Source organism: Cyphomyrmex costatus, unplaced genomic scaffold (assembly GCF_001594065.2).
Source record: "Cyphomyrmex costatus isolate MS0001 unplaced genomic scaffold, Ccosl1.0 scaffold398, whole genome shotgun sequence".
Lineage (NCBI taxonomy): Eukaryota > Metazoa > Arthropoda > Insecta > Hymenoptera > Formicidae > Cyphomyrmex > Cyphomyrmex costatus.
Window position 1 is genome coordinate 623505 of NW_017278185.1, and position 21685 is coordinate 645189.

Sequence of the window (21685 nt, forward strand, 5' to 3'; positions counted from 1 at the left end):
AAATTGACACAAATATTAAGATAGTAAAAATACTAAGACCTGTTTTGATTAGATATCGCTTTCTTTATTATATTTCTTGATTGATTTTTTTACTTAATATTATTTAAAGATACATATATGTATAATGTTCAAATGTATGTCTTTATGTGTATACTTTTGTAGAAAAATTAAATATATAAGTCACCTTTAATGCAGTAGTTGCTTTGTCATACTCTGGTGTCAATTGTTGAGTGTTCACATCATGGTGCATAGAATTTTACAATCCAGATATGGTCGAGATTTAACACTAAATTATCAAAATTATTTGGCGTAAAATCAATGACAGCTGAATTGAATATGTACATGCAGTTTGCTCCAGCAACTAGCAAAAGAACATCTGCAAGGAGAAGAGTATATAATACAAACAAGAGGTATGGTCCAGAAAGGAACGCATATCTAAATTTATGTTTTTAAACACTACTTAAGCTATGCGAAAAGGCTGCGTAGAGGCAAAGGAAAATGATGATGTTTCTCTTGTAGAACGGATCTCGAGGAGACACTTGTTGCGATGCCGATTACACAGGACTTCAGCGATATCACTGGAATTTGTGATAAGAAGCCATCAACATCACTGATAACCGATGTCCTGCGCCGATAATTCGGAGACTTACACGTACATGACTTACTGAAGAGCCTCGATGCTATTCCATAGATTGTATGGAATAATGTAACTCTTAATATAAATTTATTGGTTCCTATATCGTGCAAATCTCCCTTGAGGTGTTCTTGGTTGATCTGATCTTTTTCTCGATTTTGGTAATAAATATGACCAGTTCCTCTTTTTCTTTAACTTTTCGGAAACTCGTGATCTTCCATGTGACTGTTTTGCTTCTGTGGGATCCAATTTCTCCAACACAACTGTCGATACCTTTTGTATTATTTTCCCGTTATCAATTATTTGGAGGTCAGATTTAGTTTTACCAAATGTGTCGGTCTCACTTACCGATGATGTTGTTTCAAGACATATCTTTTCACCCGTCACTTCGCATTTTCTATTTTTGAATATTAATTTCACATTAAAGTCTTCATTAAGCAGATGATACTTGTTCGTCGGCACAGATATTTGGCAATCTATGTTTACTTTGATTTCACTTTTCTCATTTGGTACAGGAATTTTTATTTCCCGCATGATTTTCTTGATTATCTCTTCTTCATTAGAACCAAGGTTCTCACGCTCGTATAATCTTATAATCTCATCGGTTTCCTCATCCGATTGAGAATCGGATTCTTCATCGCTGGATCCCATAATTTCCAGGATTTTCTTCATCTTCTTTATCTTTTCTATTTTCTGCAACATCTTTTGTCGCTTCTCCCTCTTAATCTGTATTATTTGTGTCAGTCGTTTTTCTTCCTCGTTAATTTCTTTCAAGGACCGATATGGTCTCAAGTCCTTCTGTGTTAACATTATTACGTTTTGTTTTTGCTCATAAACTTTTTTCTTGCACTCGTTACTCATAATCTGTCCGTTATGTGTCTTGGCACTTCTTCTTCTTCTTCTTCTTCTAATATAAATGTCCCAGCTCTTCGTTGACGAGGTAAACTTGTCCAACTTATTAAACACAGTCGAAGCCAGCAAAGCTTTTCAGAAATGATGATGCAACACTCGAGGAGAGACGAAACAAATCCGCCTCACTTAAACGATCTCAGGCGATCTCTCAAGACTTTTACTTCTTTAGGCCTTTAGGTTTCAGTGTCGTTAATTTCAGGTTTCAATAGCAAAATCCATTCACCTTGAAGACAGTGGTCTCTCTCAAGACTTCTCGTTGTTTGTCGAAAGTATGTCTCGACAGCGACACTCGTATATCTTGACGGCCTTGACGCGACCAATTGCGACCAATGCGAACTGATGCGAACTGAATCGTCACCATGAACTACTTTCTTCACAAGTCCAATTGTTGACTGGATTAGCTTGCGGATGCGTAGGGCTGTATTGACCAAACGGTGTACACGAATGATTGGTTCCTCCTATGATACTGAAACCTAAGGAGTCTTCTTTGATAAGGACGACGTCCTAAATAACATAATTTCTAAATTACTTATACATTCAAATAAGTTTTAATTTTGTAAAGTGAAAAGATATTAACAGAAACAGGTCCGATGCTCTTGACATATATTGTCAAGGTCATTCAAAACAAAAGTTGCTTTCCATTTACACACAAGTGAAACTAAAGCGGGGAGCACAGAGTCTAAAGTGAGCTGAGTATGAAATACTCAGATTAATGACGTCACTACTTGCTTACTTTGGTAAAATTAACAAATAACAACACAGGTTTATAACCTCACTTTTAAAGTGAGTCTATGAAACTCAATAAAGCACACGGTCTCAATCTTGTGCAGTTTGCAGGTAAAAACTCAGTTGAATCTCACTTCTCAGAATGCAAAAGGAACGTGCATTCAACTGATGTGAGTTATGACGTCACAAGTGAGAATTATCTGAGAATCGGAGTAAATGGAAAACAACTAATATATATTCCAAAATATGGAAAAATATTTTTGTTTATACTTATACACTTAAATTGACAAATATTGCCAAAATCTGTGTAATATTTATCAATTTAAATGTGTTAAGTATAAATTATTACTACAGCGATCGAGTTAATTTAAGGTTAGTTGTAAAGCTGCAGCAAACGGTATAATTTAAGAGGTGTTGAATACCAAAATAAGATATATAATAAGATTATGTGATTACCTGTGATTATAATTTTAAAACGCGTCCTCTTCTCCTGTGTGTCTCAAAGATAACACGGACAACACGTGGGGCAACACCGCGCACGCCTACGTCTAGACGTCGTCACAAAACAACGCGCGTTAAGGGGGTCGATTTTGTATCTCGAAACAAAGTGAAAATTACAAAAGTGAGCAAATTTACTAGGTATTGACCAATAAAATTATAAATGTTCTAGTAAATTCGCTCACATTTGCAATTTTCACCTTGTTTCAAGATACAGAATCAATCCCAAGATCTCTGTACACGGTCAGTAATACTGTCAGTATCGACGAATATTGACAATATTATTGATTGTGTGTGGTTAATATTAATGGATCGCCCAATATATAATTTAATATGGCGCGGTGTACGCGTCTGTCGCAAAACTGAAAATATCGAACTGTCATATCAAATGATATCTACTAGACACATATCTAACAGATATCTATTATAAACATTTAAAGACATCTTTTAAAAAATCTTTAAGATGTCTATAGATATCTTTTAGAAGTTATAAAACGATATCTTTATCTGAAGAGGACCAGATTTGGTAGTCGAAACTAGTAATGTAATTAACATCTGTTTTTAATCGTTACATTTATGTAAATTTTATATGTTCATTAATTTTAGAATATATGTATTAATTTGTTGTTAATTTTCTTTTCGTTTGACTCTTACAATGCCATTTCCATGTTTATAACGATATCTTTAATAAAATCTTTTTAGACATCTTTTATATATCTTCTAGAAATGTCTTGAAGATATCTTTAAAGAGATATCTTTTAGATTTCTACAAGATATCAATGTTTACTCATGGGTTCAATTAGAATTATATATTACAGTCTGAAACTAAGACAGTCTTGAAATAAGAATAAATTATGAATTTTGGCCACAGAGACGTTTATTTTATAAGTATAGATACATATAATTCATTTAGAGTAATAATATTTTTGTAGAAGTTTAATAGCAATTAAGTTTTATACAACTTAATACTGCTATAAGAACCTTTGAAAAATATTAAGATTGGAGATCATAGCGTTTTTATATCTACTATCTTATATATGCAATAATAAAATAAATTTTTATAAATTTTATGAGCATTTATACAGCAATCAATATAGAAATAATTTTATTTTTATTGTATTTATATACTGTTATATGAAAAAAAAACTCAACTATATAAATTAAAAATTATCTTGTAATATATGTTAAAAATGGAGAGATGTTAAATGTCTAAAATTTCTAACTAAAATTTTAGAAATTTTTTTAATATAGTCACTCTCGTTAGTTTATATAAGTAGATTATAATATTATACAACATAGAGAATTTTACTTGTGATGGAAGACTCTAAAATACATCTACAAGAAGATATATTTGTTTTTATTAGATGATATTAATGTAACATTGTGTAATTATTAAGTAATGAGATTGACATTATAATCTTTTTTGTTGTTAATAATCATAATTGATCTTGATTTATTTCAAATTTAACTGACGTGTCCAGTAGCAATTTAAAGTGTTAAAACGTACATTATTTTTAATTAAATTGGGACCGCACAGTGATATGTCATCTTTTTTGTGTGAAACTCGGTTGATTGTGCAATAATAATATGAAAACGTAGAGAAAGTTTTAGCAACCTTTTCGTTGCCGTCCTTTTTTTGTATGAAATTCGGCGACAATGCTATAACATATGGAAAGTTTCGCAGTAAACTTTTTTGGACATAGTATTCACAGAGTTTCATTCACGCAATAAAAGACAGCATATCATTATGCGATTCCATTTTCCTTACAAGCAATTTAAACGTCTTAAAAATGTCTTTAAGTTGTTAGTCCAGGCTGAAACAACGCAGAGCTATGCCAATTAAAGAGTAGACAAAGGATTAAGGTCGAATATGGTCAGTGATAATTTAGGCTGCAGAATTATTACATACTAAGAGAAAAAAATTAATCTCTCTTTAACACTATGTTTATATTAACAGATATTAACAACAGACTGATTTTTGTAATCTCCAAATTCGATTTCGTTATAAAAAAAAAAAACAATAGCTTTGCTGAAGTTTTTTTCTGGTGCTATCAGTATGTATAAAGCTTATAAAATATACTCATAAAAATGACCTCTGTAGAAATAATATACTTGTAAATGTATGATATATATTTATTACAAATAGGACTTTTTTTTACATAAACTATGTGTATCTTAAACAACCCACTTTTACAAAAGCAAGCAGGCTAATAAATGCATCATGGATACACGGAGCGCGTACGTTGAACTATTCTACCTTTTTTCTTATGAAAACAGGAGAACGATGCAAACAATAATGAATTACATGCGCACATTTTATGACGAAGTTCTAAGCTAGTTTGCTTCTCCTATAGCAACACAAGAAACTGTATAAAATTGGCTTTTAGATGGAAGAATTAAACGCATGTTTTTTTTTATAAAACTAGACAACCGCACCTGAGAACTGGTCTTTCTTAGGATACATAGTGATGATATCGCATATATACTGATGTTATTATACAAAAACCATTGATTAAAATGGAATCAATTACCATTAATTTTATTACGAAATTAATCGATGTAGATTTTCTTATTAAGTGTATATAAGTATGTATAGATGTTAAGTCTGACAATACAAAATAAATTTTTGGGCGAGTGTGACTTATATACTGATTTGCGATTAACGCCCTTAAGTAGTTCTTTTCTTTTTTAATTTAAAACGATATAAGTCGTGTGCGCTAAATTCTTCTAAAAAGAATTCAGCTGATTGGCTTTTAGTAAATTATAGTTCATCTTTATCATCTAGATTTATATCGCTGAGATCGATTTCCTCTTCCTGCGGAGGTTCAGCGTCCTTACCATCCCAAGGTGTGGTTTCGAAAATAGCAGGTAATTGAGCACCCTTCAAGGGCGCAGTGCCACCTCTGCCATAACTTAGATCTCGTAGGAACTCGTTTATTCCATCATATGAGAAACTACCTTTTAACAAGGAATATTTCATCTTCTTGATGTTAACGGCTGCTAACGCGGGATAGCCGAAACCTCCAATCTCTAACGCATCCTCAATGTGCGGTTGAGAACCAGCTTCGGCCCAGACCCAACTGTACGAAAAATAAAATAATTAAAATGAATAGTATTTGCATCTCTAAGAACAAATCCAGTGTAAGTAAAATGTCTATATGAATTTCCAGGTTGTTAGTACGAAAATTACATAATGTAAAACGATAAAAACATAATTCGTAAATCACAGTTGTACCTCACCAATTACGAAACTTGAAAGGACTCAAATCTAGAATAGAAGTGTCTGTAATTATTTGTATTTAGTAAGTACTAATTGTTTGAGAATTATATTTTATCACTTTATCAATATATATAACTTACAATGTAACCGCGGAAATTTACACAGACATTTTACTTGTATTAAAAGTAGAACATTTTGTAAAAGTCATACTAACTTAACTATCTTAACCGAGGTTTAATTTATTTCTTATCTCTAATTCTAGAATTAGAGAGAGATGAGAAATAAGTAGAACCTTGGTTAAGAGTTAATCGTGAGTTGTGGAATTGGGCCTTAAAGAAATCAAATTAAGGAAAATCTTTTTATCAATATCCTACTGCCTAATCAATTACAAACTTACCTTTTTCTCTAGTCATAATTTACTATAATACAAATTTTGCATAATATAAATAATTACAGAAAAATAAAAAAAACACCAATTGGTTTTAGAATCATGTGTAAAGCATGAAAGAAGGAATAGTTTGAATCGTTTTAAAGAATAACATATACATAAATTTAATACGTACCCCCACATCTTCTTCTTATATTTTTCGCCAAGAGTACTAAGAGTTTTCAGGTATCCGTTCCTACAATCAGACTGACAGTCCAAAATATGTGGCAGAACGGAAACCACACAGATCGGCTTGTCTTCGCATGTAGCCCTCAGCTTCTTCTCGGAAGTAATTTGAGCGACTTCCGGTGCCGGAATGTTCTCAGCTAATTTCTCAAGAGCCCAATTAACGATATCACCGCTTGTACGACCGCCGTCATAGTCTTGTATCGAGTCGGCATCCTTTTTGCCCGGTGCAAAGAATTTAATTGTTGGATAGCCTTTGATTTCATATTTACTTGCCTGTAATATTATGTGCATTAGACAAAGTGTACCATGTCAATCGCATTACAAAAAATATTAGTGAAGTATGTATCTCACTTTCAACGTGTTGACAGTAGCATCTAGAGCTCCCAGTTTTACTTTGCCTTTCAGTTCGGTAGCTGCTGTCGCCCACTCAGGCGCTAGATTCTTGCAGTGGCCACACCAAGGAGCGTAGAATTCAACTAGCCACATATCTTCGGAGTTCAAAACAGTCTTGTCAAAGTTCTCGTCCGTCAATTCTATCACATCCTTGGTATCTTTGCTCTGCAAATAGTCAAATAAATACTATTTAGTAATTTGCATATTAGGAAATCTTTTTTCCTTACATATAAAATCATGCTCTCTATTTCAATATTTTTCATAAATAAAACTTAGAGCTAGTCGTATTCGAATAAAACTTGCCTTGAATTCACCTCCTGAAGTTTTACCACTTAATGCTCGTCGAACTTTTTGACTGGCAGCATTTAACGCAGCGTCGACAATGCCAGCTGCACTTCTCGGACCATTGTAATCTTCCGGCTTTTTGTCAAGTCCAAATACCTTGATTGTTGGAAAACCACGAACACCATATTTACTTCCCAGGGATTTGTGTTCATCAGCATTTACCGCTCCAACTTTTACAACACCCTATTAAGACAAGTTAAAGATATATATATATAACAAATGAACAAAAAAGCTTTATGCAATGAATCAAAAAGAGTTCTTGGTGTTTATTATTTTTAGTTCAAATAAAACTAAAATTTACTCAAAAATATTAAGATAGTAAAAATATTAAAACTGTCTTGACTGGATATCGCTTTTTTTGCTGTATTTCTTGGTTGATTTTTACCTAATATTATTTAAAGGTACATATATGTATATGTGTTCAAATATATGTCTTTATGTGTGTATACGTATGTAGAAAAATTAAATATAAGTCACCTTTAATGCAGTAGCTGCTTTGTCATATTCTGGCGTCAATTGTTGACAGTGTCCACACCATGGCGCGTAGAATTCGACCACCCATACGTGATCGCTATTTAACACTAAATTATCAAAATTATTTGGCCTAAGTTCAATGACGGCTGAATTGGACGCGTACATGCAATTCGCTCCAGCGACTAGCAGAAGAACACCTGCAAGGGAAAGAGTATGCAAACAAGATGTACGGTCCGGAAAGGGACGCGTGTCCAAATTAACGCTATTTAAGCTGTACGGAAAGGCTGCGTGGGAGCAAAGGAGAATGATGACGTTTCTCTCGCGGAACGAATCTCGAGGAGACACTTGTTGCGATGCCGATTACACAGGACTTCAGCGATATCACCGGAATTCCGTGGTAAGGAGCCATCAACATCACTGATAACCGGCGTCCTGCGCTGATAATTCGGAGACACGCACGTACGCGACTTACCTAAGAGCCTCGACATTATTCCATGGGTTGTACAAGCGACTCGAGACATTGCATGAGAAGTCATTCACATCCGCTGAAAGTTACAGCGAGGCGAACGAGCGCGCTACACCGCCTCCGCACAATGCTTCGACTGCTCTATCTGACGTTCACCAAAATGCGCTGGCGGCATCCCGGTAGCTGACAAGCGACTTTTCGTGGATCATTCCGATTGGCTCACCACCATGCTCACGCACCTTCGATGTATCGCATATCGAGCATGACGCGCGTAGATTTAAATTGCTCGTCGCGTTTTTTCTTTTTCCTTACGATGTTCGATCGGAAATTTTCATTTAAGAAAAACTCTGACGCGACAAAATCTGAAAATTCTTTAAAAAGTTATAAAAATATAATCAGAAATTTTAAAATTTATAAATAACAATTCTGAGAAAAGTCTTCATTAGGATATGTAAATTATCTGGTCAAAAAATGTCATCGAAAGTGCTTTGTCTGAGCTCAAGTTTTATATTTTGATATATTATTGTACCATAGCTTAAAAACTATCCATTATTGAGCCTTATGTCTATATGACATCTTTTGCTCACTATAATTTCATCAAGATATTTCAATTTTTCATATTAATTCGAGATCCTTTAAGTTAATGAAAATATGTCTAATTGCTTTCATTTTATTTTCATTTCGACCTATAGGTGTTTATTTCCAAATCAGCACTAAATTTAATCTGTACTGAAGTGAAATTGAATTGAGAGTTTCAGTAGAAACTAGATCAGAGTGTCTTGCGAATATCACAACACTTTAGTATTGACTGATGTTTTCGATTAGTCTTCTTCGTTTATCGTACTCCTCCCGCTGAATCGCATTCGCGAGTTGTAGATGCAAACGCGTATAAGTATATCCTCTTACTGTTTACGATTATTTATTATAATATTATAGGTTGTAAATTGTATTTATATTATATTTTTGTAATGTTTTAATAATGAAAAGAGATAGAGAGATTATTCTGTTTGAGAAATTTGATAAATAGTATGTAAAATTTAAAAAATTACAAATTTTGAAAATTATATTAGAGATATATTTGTTACGAAATTTGAAAATTATATTAGAAAATGTAGTATATATTTAGATTTCTACTAACCGAGAAATAGAAATATAATTTAAGAAAAATTGTTTGTATTACAAGTTTTGAAAATTATGTTAAAAAATGTGATACATTCACAAACTATCTCTACCGACTATAAACTGCATAGTGTATAAAAAAAATTTCAAAAATATCTAATTTTAATTTAACTTAAAAAAAAGCAACTTTATATATGTTGTTATGTAATAGTCGAAATTTTTATAGTAAATGAGTTGCAAAAAAAAAAAATAATAATTCGAATTAATATAATAAAATATTAAATCATAACAATTTCTCTAATTACAGCACTGTAGAACATGATATCATTATATAGATAAAATCATTGGACGATTTTCATTTTTTGAGAATTAAGTAATCGATTAAAATTTAAAATAGAATGTATATACAGTTCGTTTCATGTGTCATGAAAAAAATGATTTCTGCTCACCTTCATATTCGTGCAATATATAATATATTTTCTTCATGTACATTATATCGGCGCATCTTCTTTTTACATCTTTATTTCGAGTGTATAATCCTTGCGGTTACAAAAATGCATTTAATTATGAAATGAGTATAAAAATTTATTTGATAAAAAATTTTATCGATAGTTATTCAAAGCTCCCGCTTAGGCGATAACAGCATCACGAATGAAAAGCGATATTCGTCAGCGGTTTATTTGACCTTAAACATCAACGATTATTGCTGGTCATATTCGATCATTTCGAATTTGTCGACCAATTACGACATGCCGTTAGTTCACATAGAGATAATCTTTTTTATTATTAATATCATTTTCGTCTACGTCACTCGTTTTAAATAAACGTCATAACGTTATAAATCATGTAATCATGTTCTAATCGCTGAATCTATTTCTGTGCTGTTCTTAATAAAATTTGAGACAATATAGAAACAGGTTCTTCAAACTCTTTATCAAACTTTTGATTTACGTTTCAACGTTGGACGTGAAGTAGGCGAAAATTTCGAAATGAAGTAAGATCGCGTTTTGCGTACGATACGGAAGGGAGTGTTACGCTTGTAAATCGGCGGAAAAGAAACGAGGGAAAAAGAGTTGTTTAAAAAAAAAGTAAACGCTATTTAGAAGTATATCTTTCTTCGCGGAGAGGCTGGGAAGAGCCCTGAATGTTTGCCGCGTCTTCTTAGCGTCTTGCCCTCGGTGCTTGCGTTTGCTTCTTGTCGTGCATACGCTTGCAAATCGGAATGTGCCGCTCCGCGGCGGACCGATTGAATTTTCTGCCGCAGTGCTCGCACTGAATGTAATCGCTGGTATCGCTGGGCGGCGGTGGCGGCAGATCGCTCAAATTTCCACCTGCTGCCAATCGTGCCTGCGTCTCCCTTGCATAACGGATCGCGTTGATAAATTCCTCGTGCTTGCGCCGCCAGTCCGGCTTGGTTCCCGGCTTTTTCGTTTTCATCTGAAAACAGTATAAAAAAGCATGTAAGCTATTATCATCTTAAAAAAAACGAGCTCGGATGGAATTAAATTTTGGTCTTCACCAAGTAAATTGGATAACTCATTGGACTAATTCGTTTTATGCATTGAAAATTGATATTACTGATATTATTGAAAAATTATAACTTTCAATCATTGGTTCTTTTCGAAGAAATTCTATTTTTTGATACCAACCTCTCGTTTAGCGAAGCCTTTCTTAACAAAAGACTCGAGTTCGGTTCCTTTGACTCGGTTCATCACCGGATCAAACTGCTTCCTTTTCTTGGTCATCGTTTTCATGCAAATGTCTTGATGGAGATCAATTCGATTCTGCGCAAAGCTACGCCCGCATGTTCTACACTTTACCAAGCCCTTCCTGTCATTAATCAGTAATGCGAATTTTTTAATTAATAATTAATTTTTACGTTTGTATTATTTAATATTAAAAAGTGATACGAAAGTAGTAGTATTTATTTACACTTCAGCTTTACAATGTGATACGAAAGTATATCACTTTAAAAGTTCTTAATTTTTTCCAACATTTTTAAATTAAAATCATATTTAATTCTATAAAAATAACGTCATATTTACGTTTTATGACTATTACTGTTTGTCAAAGTAACATTTCTTCTCCGGTATAAACAGAAATTATAAAGATTATAACATTTAATAATAATTTATACATACTTTTGTTTGATATAACTTATTATTTTATCAAATAAAACACACAGAGATTACTGGAAAAACTTACGTGTCATTAGTTGCATCTTCGTTGAAACTTGACGAGTTTGTAAGCTTGCCACTACTGGAAGAAGGTTTTTCTATACTTTTGTATCTACTTTTACCTCCTCCTTTTCTTATTCCTTTTCCTCTTTCACTTTCCGCCATTCTACCTTTCGCATTGGAATCTTGAATTAAGTTAACACTGGAATTTGACGACGGCCGGACTGAAGCACTGGAAGCTGTCTGTTGCTTCTGCGAATAAATAGTGGTACGTATAAATTGAACAGATATAAATTGCATAAAAATACATTTGTATATATTTTGACGTAATATAAATTTGAACACGCTTCTCTGAAACATACACATCATATAAACCTTTTGGACTGAATAATTTGTTTTTCAATGGTGAGATTTAGGTTACTAAGGTTAACATAATTATACCTTGTATAATTTAAATTTATTAATTGTCCTCATAAATTCCCGAATTCAGCAGTTAATACGAGTTTTCTCTTGATTTTTTGGCAGATCATATTCGCCAATAGACTCTGATTGCAATTGTTTGGGAAATAAATTGCACGACCGTGAGAAGACTATGGAAATATGATTAATATTCGTTTTGCGCCAGACTGGTGTTCTCATTGCTAATTTGTTTAAAATATATAAAGATTAATATTAACGTACGCGTGTTAATGTAGAGAACGTTTTTAGACTTTTGCGGATTTTAATTTGATTTATACAAGAGTACAACATGAAGTAAGCCATATTTCACATTCATATTGCTAGCGATTAGTTTCAATGATACGAAAATTCAAAGTTGAATTATTTCACACAGCACTGCTTGGTTCACGCAACAAAAACAATCAAATAAAGAACAAATTCGTGTGTGTATCGGGTTTTAGCAAAAAAAAATCACTCTTACGTCGTTAGAAGATTTTTTTATCGGTGATTTTTTCAATATCGTGTCGTCTTCTTTCGATGATCGATCGTCGAAGTCGACCATGAAGGCGTCGGATTTCCTCGTGGATTCGTTCGGCGAACCGTTTTGAAGAACGACGCCGTCAACTGTTTCAACCGTTCCGGTTATTTTACTTCCAATCGAATCCGTGCCTTTCATTGATCTTCTCGAAGGTTTCGTTTCTTGATTCCTTGATTCTGCACGCTGAGAAAATAGAGATCCATTCATTAAATTCAGTATTAATTAATTAATTGATTGATTACAATACAAACACACATGAATTATCTTGAATATTTCGGATAAGAAAGAATTGATGGAACTATGATGGATCACGAAATATTTTTAATCCTTTAAGAGGATCGAAGTTTTCTAATAAAGTAACTTATGGAAGATCTTGCTTTTTAAAAGTTTCGAGGTCGCTGAATTCGATTCTAGGCACGATTCTATTACGAAATGATTTGGATTCCGATCGAAATTTTTTCGTTTTCTCTAGAAAACACAATAGAAATCTATGAAATAACTAAACAATTCCGATCGGAATCTATTTCAAATAGTTCTATACATAGTATATGTATATACCCCTGGTCTCTTTCTCAGAATTCTAAACTTCAAATTAAAAAACAATGATTATCGTAAAATTCGGTTTTAAGAGATTCTTAATATTTCTATGTTTGAATATAGTTTGAAAAAATCGAATTTTAAAACTATAGTAACCTTCATGAAGGAGAATCTTGCGACGCAGGGTTGATAATCAGAGAGATAATCAATTAGAAAATCGAAACGAACATGTTTATGTATCACAGATAAACTTCAAATAAAACAAAATTTTACAATAATCAAATTATTTTTTAAAGACCGTCTTTTTCTGACTTATTAAATCTATCATTTTAAATGCTTTATTTTTGACTTGAGATTCAAAAAACGTTATGAGAATAGAATGTTATAAAATTATCTTCGTTACAAGGAAATAATTTAATGATTTAACTGAGATTTAATACTCCGGATATTGAAAATCCACTTAATCATAAAAAGCTTTATCGAACAATGCAATTTTCTTACATATCTCCAAAAAGGATCATTTTTATTAAAATATGCTTAATATTCATCCTTTTTTTAATAATAAATTATGTCATTTTGGTTTCTTGAAATTAATTAATAGCTTTTAATTAGCATCAATTAAATGGATTTTTACAAACCTGGCGTTACAAATTTGGCATCAGCTTCGGAGGGGGTTAAGTAATAGTAATTTTTTAATTGTACTTACCGTAGGGGCAACATCAGGACTTTTCGAGGGGGATGAAGGAGTGCTTCCTCTTGTCGTTCGCGTATTCATTTCGCGCTGCTTTGTCGCAGGTAAATCGGGGCTCGGGCTCTTCGTGATCCTGGATACACAGGATTTAATTTTAGTCAGCCTCGCGGGATCGGCCCCGTTTTTTGCTGCATCGATTGCGGGACTCGATCTCTTCGCATCGACATTCTCTCGCGAGGCCAAACGCCGATTTGCAATCGCTGACCTCGATTTTTCCGTAGCGACTAATTTATCTCGTTCGCTATCGATCAATTTTCGAATATCCTCGATGGACCGCAATGGTTTCACGGAAAACGTAAACGTTTCGTTCGATTTTCCTGCGATGTCGCGATCGAGACTTTTGGAAGACCTTATGTTTGAGATAGTTTCTTTCTTACGAAATCTCAGATTTACGGAAGAATAATTCTCATCCTTTCGCGCTTTTGCGAAACTCGATTTTGGCCGCTCTTCTTGAATCTCTTTCTCTGAATCGGATTCAAACAATCGCCGCTTACACGTCGGTGATTGAATTTTCGTAGATCTCTGTTTGCTTTCAATGGAACTTTCAAGTCTTGTTGGTCTTTTAGAGGCACGAGTCTCCTTTTTGAGAATCTTCAAATCACTTTTACGCGCGATGTTTTTAATTTTCAGATTTTTACCAACTGGAGATCTTAATGTCGATCTCAAAATCGTATGATCCGTTACTTCACGAGAAGGGACTATCATTCTTTCCGAGTCGATTGATTCTTTGACAGCTTTTTTTTGAATGTCCATCGTTTGCAAGGATATCTCTGGAGACGTCTGGAAGCTCGTCGGACTTGAACATTCAAATTCCGCGCCTATGGAATCGAATCGTCTCAACGCCGATTCCACGGAGTCCATCCTCTCGAGATCTCTTTTATATTTGCCCTCGCATTGAATTTTGGAAAATTCCCTTACGATATTCTTTGGTCCTTCGGTTTTACGTTTCACGCTCATTTTATTGAATTCCGCCAATTTGTTCGCGACACTCTCGCGTCTGTGAACTTCGGCGGTGTACGTCGAAAATTTGGACGTGGAGCTTTCATCCGTTTTCGCTATGATGTTCTGAGATGAGAAAATCTTCGGGGTATAGATGCCACGAGAGATTTCAACTGTTTTCCGTAAAGGTGAGACTCGCAGTGAAACCCTAGACTCTAAGTCGTGCCGCCTGCCACATTCTCTCGTCGGAGAAATTGTTTTCTTTGAAGTACCCGACTTCATCGGCGTCGCTTCGCGAGGGAAGATCCTTTCCCTTGTAATTCGACCAGCGGAGTTTGAGCGAATAATTTTGCGACCTTTGTTTTCTTTATTCAAAGCAGTTTTGACTACCGTTTGATACTTTACGCCGATACCAGAGTCAACTTCATCCGCCGATACATTTTTACCTTCGTCTCCTTTTTTCCCCCGATTGTATTCGTCGCTTGTAATCAAGTTCTCGTCCTTTACAGCACCCCGCACTAGTCGCGTAGATCGCAAACATTGCGATTGATCAAATTTTGTGCGTGCTCCTTTGGTCCTCCTCTCCGCGAAGCTGTACAAGATCGGCGAGACCGTATCGGGATATTTTTTTATCCTAGAAAAATCGGGAGATGTTACTTTCGGACTGCCAGTTCCACTTCCCGCAGAACGATTTCGTATCTGAATCGGAGATCGAGAACTCGCGCGCTGTCGGTCTTTACGTTCCGTGGATTGAGCCGCACTATATTTAACTTTACTTCTTGTGAATTGTTTTGTGCGTATTTGGGAAGATATTTTATCTTTCCTGTCTCTGTCTATGACACGAGAACTTTCGCTCATAGGACTGAAGCAGAGTTTGTTCAAGCTGATGACACTTTCGCTCTCTCGACCGCTTTGACGGTCCATGGATGTTTTTTCGGAGAGACCTCCCTTCGACTTGAAAACGGTTGATTCTAAAATGGACCCTCTCTCTCTATATGGTTTGCGAACAGGATAGGTGATCGAGGTTTTAAATTTCGCTCCACTATTGAACGATTTCGTGTACGTTCCATCAAATTGTCGCTTCGATATTGGACTTGGCGCTTTTTGCAGTTTGTCGCGTTCAATACGATGATCCGTCATAGTAATCTCTTGAATGTCCATGTCAACTTCTGTCGGAGTGATACTTTTACGAGAAAATTCTGGCGTAACTCTTTTCCTACCTTCGATAGACGGTGATCTTGCTGTTTGAAGAGGCGAAGTTTTACATCGATTTTTCGATTGATTACCTCTTGCGGAGATTCGAACGTTTACGTTGCGTTTTGAAGGCGACTGACGAATCACGCGCTGTTTTCCATCTTGAGATTTCATGAATTTACGGACCAGACCTGCTGACTGGAAAATATTATCGAATTCTAAACCGTATTTGAGGTTTACGATCGAGCTGGCTGATGTCATTGAGGTCTCCGAGACTTTCGATGACCTGCGAGCTTTCGTAATATTGCTGGAAACTTCGGTTTTCTTCAAAGCTCTTTTCACTTCATGTTTAGCAACTGATGGACTTGGAGTATATCTACCTTTCATGAAACTATCCTTTTTATCAATCGGAGATTTTACAGGTCGCCTATAAGAAGTATCTGAACTGCGCTGATTTAATAAACTTTTCGTAGAATCTGATCTCGATCTTGGTTCTATCAACATCGTTGTAGCAGATTTTTCAGACTCTTTGCAGAAAAATTGTGGACTCGTGGAGCGTTTGCTGCGCGCAGTTTCAGACAATTTAAATCCATTGTATTTCCGATCGATACTAGTAGCGATTGCAGATCGTTCCTTGATCTTTCCGTTTAACAATCTTGGAGTTGCGCTTCGCTTCGATACTTTTCGATCATATGACGATCTAGGTTCACCAACTTTGCGATCAATGCTCATAGTTGTACCAGATCGTTTGGATTCTCTACGAAAGAACTGCGGACTTGCGCTACGTCTTACGAATATTTTTCCATCGGATGTCAATGATTTATATTCATTACTTCTCGGATAAATTCTCGAAGTTTTCGCCTTTATAGCTTCCCTCGAAAAGAATCGCGGACTTGTGTTTCGTTTGCTCCACTCGGACGATTTAGATCCAACAGTCTCTCGATCGGTACTCATAGCTGTTTCTGGTCGTTTAGATTCACGATGGAAATATTGCGGACTCGTGCTTTGTCTTGATAACATTCCTCTGTCATCCCATAGCGGTGATTTAGATTCACTCGTTTTGCGAGATTGTTTGGATTCACTGAGAAAGAACCGTGGAGTCTCGCTTCGCTTCATTACTATTTCATGATCGTATGACGGCAATTTAGATTCGCTAGTTGCACGATCGATACTCATAGTCGTGGCGGATCGTTCGTTTTCTTTGCAGGAAAATTGCGGACTGGTGCTTCGCCTTTTCAATATTTTTTCTTCATACAGGGATGATTTAGATGGAAGAGATTGTCGATTGGGACTTGTTTGAACTTTCTTTTGTTGGAAATCGGTCGTATCTCGTTTCCTTGTTCCTTTGCTCCAGTCGGACGATTTGGATTTGATAGTTTCTCGATTGGTATTCATAGCTGTTTCGAATCGTTTGGATTCACGACGGAAATATTGCGGACTCGTGCTTAGTCTCGATGAAATTCCTCTGTCATCCCATACCGGTGATTTAGATTCACTCGTTTTGTGAGATTGTTCAGAATCACTGAGCAAGAATCGCGGACTTTTGCTACGCTTCATTACTTTTTCATGATCGTACAACGACGATTTAGATTCGCTAGTTGCACGATCGATACTCATAGTCGTGGCGGATCGTTCGGATTCTTTGTAGAAAAATTGCGGATTGGTGCTTCGCTTTTTCAATATTTTTTCTTCATATAATGGCGATTTAGATAAAGAAGATCGTCGGCCAAGACTCGTACTTGTTTGAACTTCTTTCCGATCGAAATTGGTATCTCGTTTTGTTGATGTTCCCTCGCTCCATTCGGACGATTTGGATCCAATGGTTTCTCGATCGGTGCTCATAGCTGTTTCTGATCGTTTTGATTCACGAAAATATTGCGAATTCGTGCTTTGTTTCGGCGAAATTCCTCTGTCACTCCATACGGATGATTTAGATTCACTCGTTCTGCGAGATTCATTAAGAAAAAATGGAGCTCTACTTTGTTTTGTTGACGTTTCTTGATAAAATAATGGCGATCCAAGCGAATCGGACTTTCGGTCGATGTTCATAGTCGTGCCAGATCTTTCGGATTCTCTACAAAAGAATTGCGGACTCACGCTACGTCTTATGAATATTTTTCCATCAGACGTCAACGACATATACTCATTACGCCCGGGATAAATTCTCGAAGTATCCTCCGCCTTTGTAACTTCTCTTGTTAAGAAGCTTCGCGGACTCGTGTGTCGGCCGAGTGTCTGAGTATTCGAACTTTCCCGTCTCGAGCTCATTTCGTCAACTACGCGAGTTCTAGTCGACATGGGACTGTTTGTATTTTCGAGAATCCTTTGACTGCGCTCTGAGGTCAGGCTACTTCCGCTTCTCGTGCTGGTCGGGGAAGTTCCGGTGACCTCGCTCCGTACTCTAAGAACGTAGAGTCGAGAAAGCAAATGTAGAACGACTTTGAAGCGGGATCGCTAAAAGTGAGGCGTGCCTTTTCTTACAGCAGTCGCGGCCTTATTTTCGGCCCGGCGCCCAAGCTAATTAGCGCTAGTTGTTTTTTGTTTGTAGTGGACGTTGCGCTAGTTATACTTTTCTCGCAACCCGGTGTTAAATCTGCCCCGCGTGAATTGCGGTTAAATGCGACGCGTGCGATGATAATTAAGCTTGGATGGTTTTGCACGTTTCTTCGGATCGGAACAGAGGCCCTCGTTTGCTCTCGTTTGCATATTTAGATTAATCAAATTAATTACTCTTCTCCAAATGCTCATTTATTCAATATTTACGACTCTGCTAAATTAGTTATCCACCGTCTGTCCTTGTTTTTTAATGCTCGCTCTAGTTTACGGCGATAAGGCGGGGGTTAGATAAACACATATTAGAACAAAAACGATTACGTGATATTATGCTCTTCCTCAGATCTCTTTTTCCTTTTGGACTCTTTGCGAGCACATTGTTAGCGCAATACTATTTGTAATAGTCGAGGATAGCGATTGCAACTACGTGGCATGTAAATTAATTCTTGCAAGCAGCAACGATTTGTTAGCGATTGTCGATGATCGAGATTCACAATTATTTACACACAGCTCCTCAAATAATAGACACAGGTTTATATTTTTACATTTCACTTTTAAATACGCACATTTAACATGTAATTTACGTTATAAGGTGTCCGCAAAGGTCAATGCGAAACTTACATAATATATGTTAATGAGATCGAATAGATAAAAGAAGTTCATATAAACTTATATAAGTCTGAAAATGTTTTGAAATATTACTTTTATTAAACGTTTAAAAGTTTACGAGTAGTTACGCATTTACTACCATTTCTAGTACAGTAGAAATATTCGAAAGAATTCAACAGTCGTTAGTTTGACAAATGGAAGCTTGCATTCTTTTAGAAAGAAGAATGCGGGCTTTCATTCATAGAACTAATGATTGTCGAACTTTTCCAAATATTTCTACTGTACACTAGAAACAATAGTAAATATGCATCCTGCTCGCGTGAATCTTTGAACATTTATAACTTTTGCTATGAGTTTTTGTTCCATTTCTCTACTGATTCTTATTAGTTATTAACACTTTGTGTAGGTCACCGACCTTGGCAGACAGTGTACTATTATAGAATCTCGAAAATAAATGCGCACATTTATGAATAAAAGTGAAGTGTAAATATATACGGGTTTCAATGTTTAATCTTAGGGATGTCATAACATATTAAAGTGTTCTCTTTAATCTTTTACGTTATTTACTACTTTATTTAAAATTTCAGTTCCGATAATAATGTGAGAAACGATCTCTTACCTGGAATTGGATTTTGTCGGAATCACTTGTTCCGGCCGCTTTCTTATCACTGTATTGGCCGACTGTTTCGGCATGTTACTTCTTTTCGCGTTCGCGTTCTTGAATCGTTCGAGTCGTTCTTCCGCTTGAGACAATTTCTTCGTAACGTTCCTCTTCGAGAGCTTGTCGGGCACATCCACCATGAGATATTCCGGAAACTCCTCGCTCTCTAAATCGTTCCTCACGCGATGTTTCAGAGTCTCGTCGAACCCCATTAGATGGATCTTCGCCATCATACGATTTCTTTCTAACGTCTCCTGGTCCAACGCTTCTTCTTGCTGCACATAAGATATACAGATAAAAATATAACAATATTCCTGAAACGTGCCTCAGTAGAATAACTGCTGGTTCGAATGAAATTATATATTTCAATGGAATACTTTCTCCGACTCTTTTAATTTTAATTTCGTGATTCTAGATATACACCTTGAGAAAACTTTGTCTGGTTGAATTAATTGAAATTCTAATTAGAAATGAACGAATTAGAATTTTTCGATTAAATCTACTGGATTTCTAATTGAGTTCTTTTCTAAAAGATTTCAGGAAGATCATTTTATATAGGACGTCAAATTAAAGATTAAGCAAAGTATCGATATTTTACACGCAAAACCAACCTCATTGTCAGCTTCATGGCGATAATGTCCATTGGCGAACGTAGCGACGCGATTCTCGACGCCGTACTCGTCCTCGTCATCATGACGACGTACGGACGGATCGAACGACTCGCGAGTGATCTCTTCATGGTAAGAAACGACAGGCTTGCCGCCGTTAACGTTGCTGTTAACGTCCGCGCGCGACACACGTTTCACGGACTGTCGATTCACCGTCACATTACCATTCCTCTGCGTCGCCACGCCGTTTGTAGTCGCTTGCTTTCGCAGCTTGTTCTCGAGCGGTTCCAGCGGGTAACTCCTGTCGATTCCCTTCACGGTAGTTTGCCGTCTTTCGTCAAACATTTGCCTCACCTGCGCGAATAATTAAAACCCGGACGAGAAACTATAAACTCGAAATGGTCTCAACTTGCAACTTAAAATTTCTTCGCGAAAGAAGTGAAAAAAATGCAGGCATTCTCGAAATCGCTTGCAGAATTAAATCAACGTGCGACAAAAGAAAATGATTTATAGTATAGGCGGTAACTTGATTGGCAGAGCGTTCCCACTTACCTTACCACCTTGTGAGGTCGAGGTCGTGTGGGACGTAGTCGTTGACGAGGCTCTGATTGGGCCGGAACCGTGATTCGAACTGTTGGAACCGGCGCTACTCCGCTGTACGACCTGATAGGCTCTCTGCTGTTGCTGGTCGTATAGCTGCAGCAGCTTCTGTTCCTTCTCTTGCAGCTGCTTCTGCTGGAAGCGAGCCTGTGTCACGGGATAATTCGCTTTGAGCATCGGCGTGTCACCGCGCAGAAATGCGGGCCGACGTTGCCCGCGGTTGGAACGTCGGCTCGCATGCGAGAGGTGCATGGTATATCGCGGCAAGCTCTACTGCAGGCTATAGGAACGACGATGCACATACAGGCACCGGCGCTGCCTCATCGATTCACCTTTAACCTACATGCGAAGGGGGGTTAGTAAACTCATTATTATGCTAAAGCAGCTCGTTCGTCTTTTAACCCTGCGCCGCCCCCCGATGCTTTGGCTCTTTTACCCCCGAGGTGTACATTATTAGAGGTATTACTCTTGATTGTAGAGTTGTAAACTCGCGCGATTATGCAGCCGCGTGTTAAAAAGATAAGCTCCCAATTGCATTTATAAAACGAGTTGGCAAAAAAATAGATTCGTGCTGCTATTCGTTCTGTAAATTGGAATTGACTTTTTTTTTTTTTTTTTAATTTTTTTTGGTTTAATTATAATGGTTTGATAAAAAAAATATTTTTTTTGTAGGGGGG

The 21685-nt window shown here is 36.2% G+C and overlaps 3 protein-coding genes across 6 annotated transcripts in view; all 3 read right to left on the bottom strand.

The window, feature by feature from the left end:
* Nucleotides 1–407: 407 nt before the first annotated feature.
* On the bottom strand, nucleotides 408–3204 carry LOC108777001 (uncharacterized). Of its 4 annotated transcripts, XM_018543781.1 has the most exons (4): nucleotides 2729–3204; nucleotides 983–2050; nucleotides 657–907; nucleotides 408–578 (listed from the first exon to the last, which is right to left on the bottom strand). In XM_018543781.1, the coding sequence occupies exons 2-3, from the start codon at nucleotides 1493–1495 to the stop codon at nucleotides 725–727; spliced, it is 696 nt and encodes a 231-aa protein (XP_018399283.1). In that variant the 5' UTR covers nucleotides 1496–2050; nucleotides 2729–3204; the 3' UTR covers nucleotides 408–578; nucleotides 657–724. The 4 variants fall into 4 exon arrangements, with proteins under 4 accessions (XP_018399283.1, XP_018399282.1, XP_018399281.1 ...); XM_018543780.1 differs by having other exon boundaries at nucleotides 666–2050; XM_018543779.1 differs by having other exon boundaries at nucleotides 657–2050.
* A 1614-nt stretch (nucleotides 3205–4818) lies between these two features.
* Nucleotides 4819–8354, bottom strand: CaBP1 (Protein disulfide-isomerase A6 homolog CaBP1). The gene is made up of 6 exons (XM_018543778.1): nucleotides 8291–8354; nucleotides 7822–8015; nucleotides 7303–7527; nucleotides 6958–7164; nucleotides 6554–6879; nucleotides 4819–5850 (listed from the first exon to the last, which is right to left on the bottom strand). The coding sequence occupies exons 1-6, from the start codon at nucleotides 8352–8354 to the stop codon at nucleotides 5532–5534; spliced, it is 1335 nt and encodes a 444-aa protein (XP_018399280.1). The 3' UTR covers nucleotides 4819–5531.
* A 1505-nt stretch (nucleotides 8355–9859) lies between these two features.
* Nucleotides 9860–21685, bottom strand: part of LOC108776998 (uncharacterized) — a 29537-nt gene continuing 17711 nt past the window's right edge. Inside the window, exons 3-10 of the mRNA XM_018543776.1 lie at nucleotides 20961–21155; nucleotides 20412–20762; nucleotides 19759–20075; nucleotides 13800–18378; nucleotides 12500–12739; nucleotides 11609–11832; nucleotides 11053–11233; nucleotides 9860–10840 (exon numbers count right to left, since the gene is read on the bottom strand). Coding sequence (XP_018399278.1) covers nucleotides 10565–10840; nucleotides 11053–11233; nucleotides 11609–11832; nucleotides 12500–12739; nucleotides 13800–18378; nucleotides 19759–20075; nucleotides 20412–20762; nucleotides 20961–21155 — 6363 coding nt within the window. The 3' untranslated portion in view covers nucleotides 9860–10564. The remainder of the gene's footprint in view (nucleotides 10841–11052; nucleotides 11234–11608; nucleotides 11833–12499; nucleotides 12740–13799; nucleotides 18379–19758; nucleotides 20076–20411; nucleotides 20763–20960; nucleotides 21156–21685) is intronic.

What these genes read in the sequence shown, in the direction of transcription:
- LOC108777001 (XM_018543780.1), bottom strand. Translation starts at nt 1,495, where the DNA reads ATGAGTAACGAGTGCAAGAAAAAAGTTTATGAGCAAAAACAAAACGTA.
- CaBP1 (XM_018543778.1), bottom strand. Translation starts at nt 8,354, where the DNA reads ATGACTTCTCATGCAATGTCTCGAGTCGCTTGTACAACCCATGGAATA. An exon ending in AAGCAGCTACTGCATTAAAG is followed by an intron (nt 7,528 to 7,821) that starts GTGACTTATATT and finishes TTGTCTTAATAG; the next exon opens with GGTGTTGTAAAAGTTGGAGC. An exon ending in CTACTGTCAACACGTTGAAA is followed by an intron (nt 6,880 to 6,957) that starts GTGAGATACATA and finishes ATAATATTACAG; the next exon opens with GCAAGTAAATATGAAATCAA.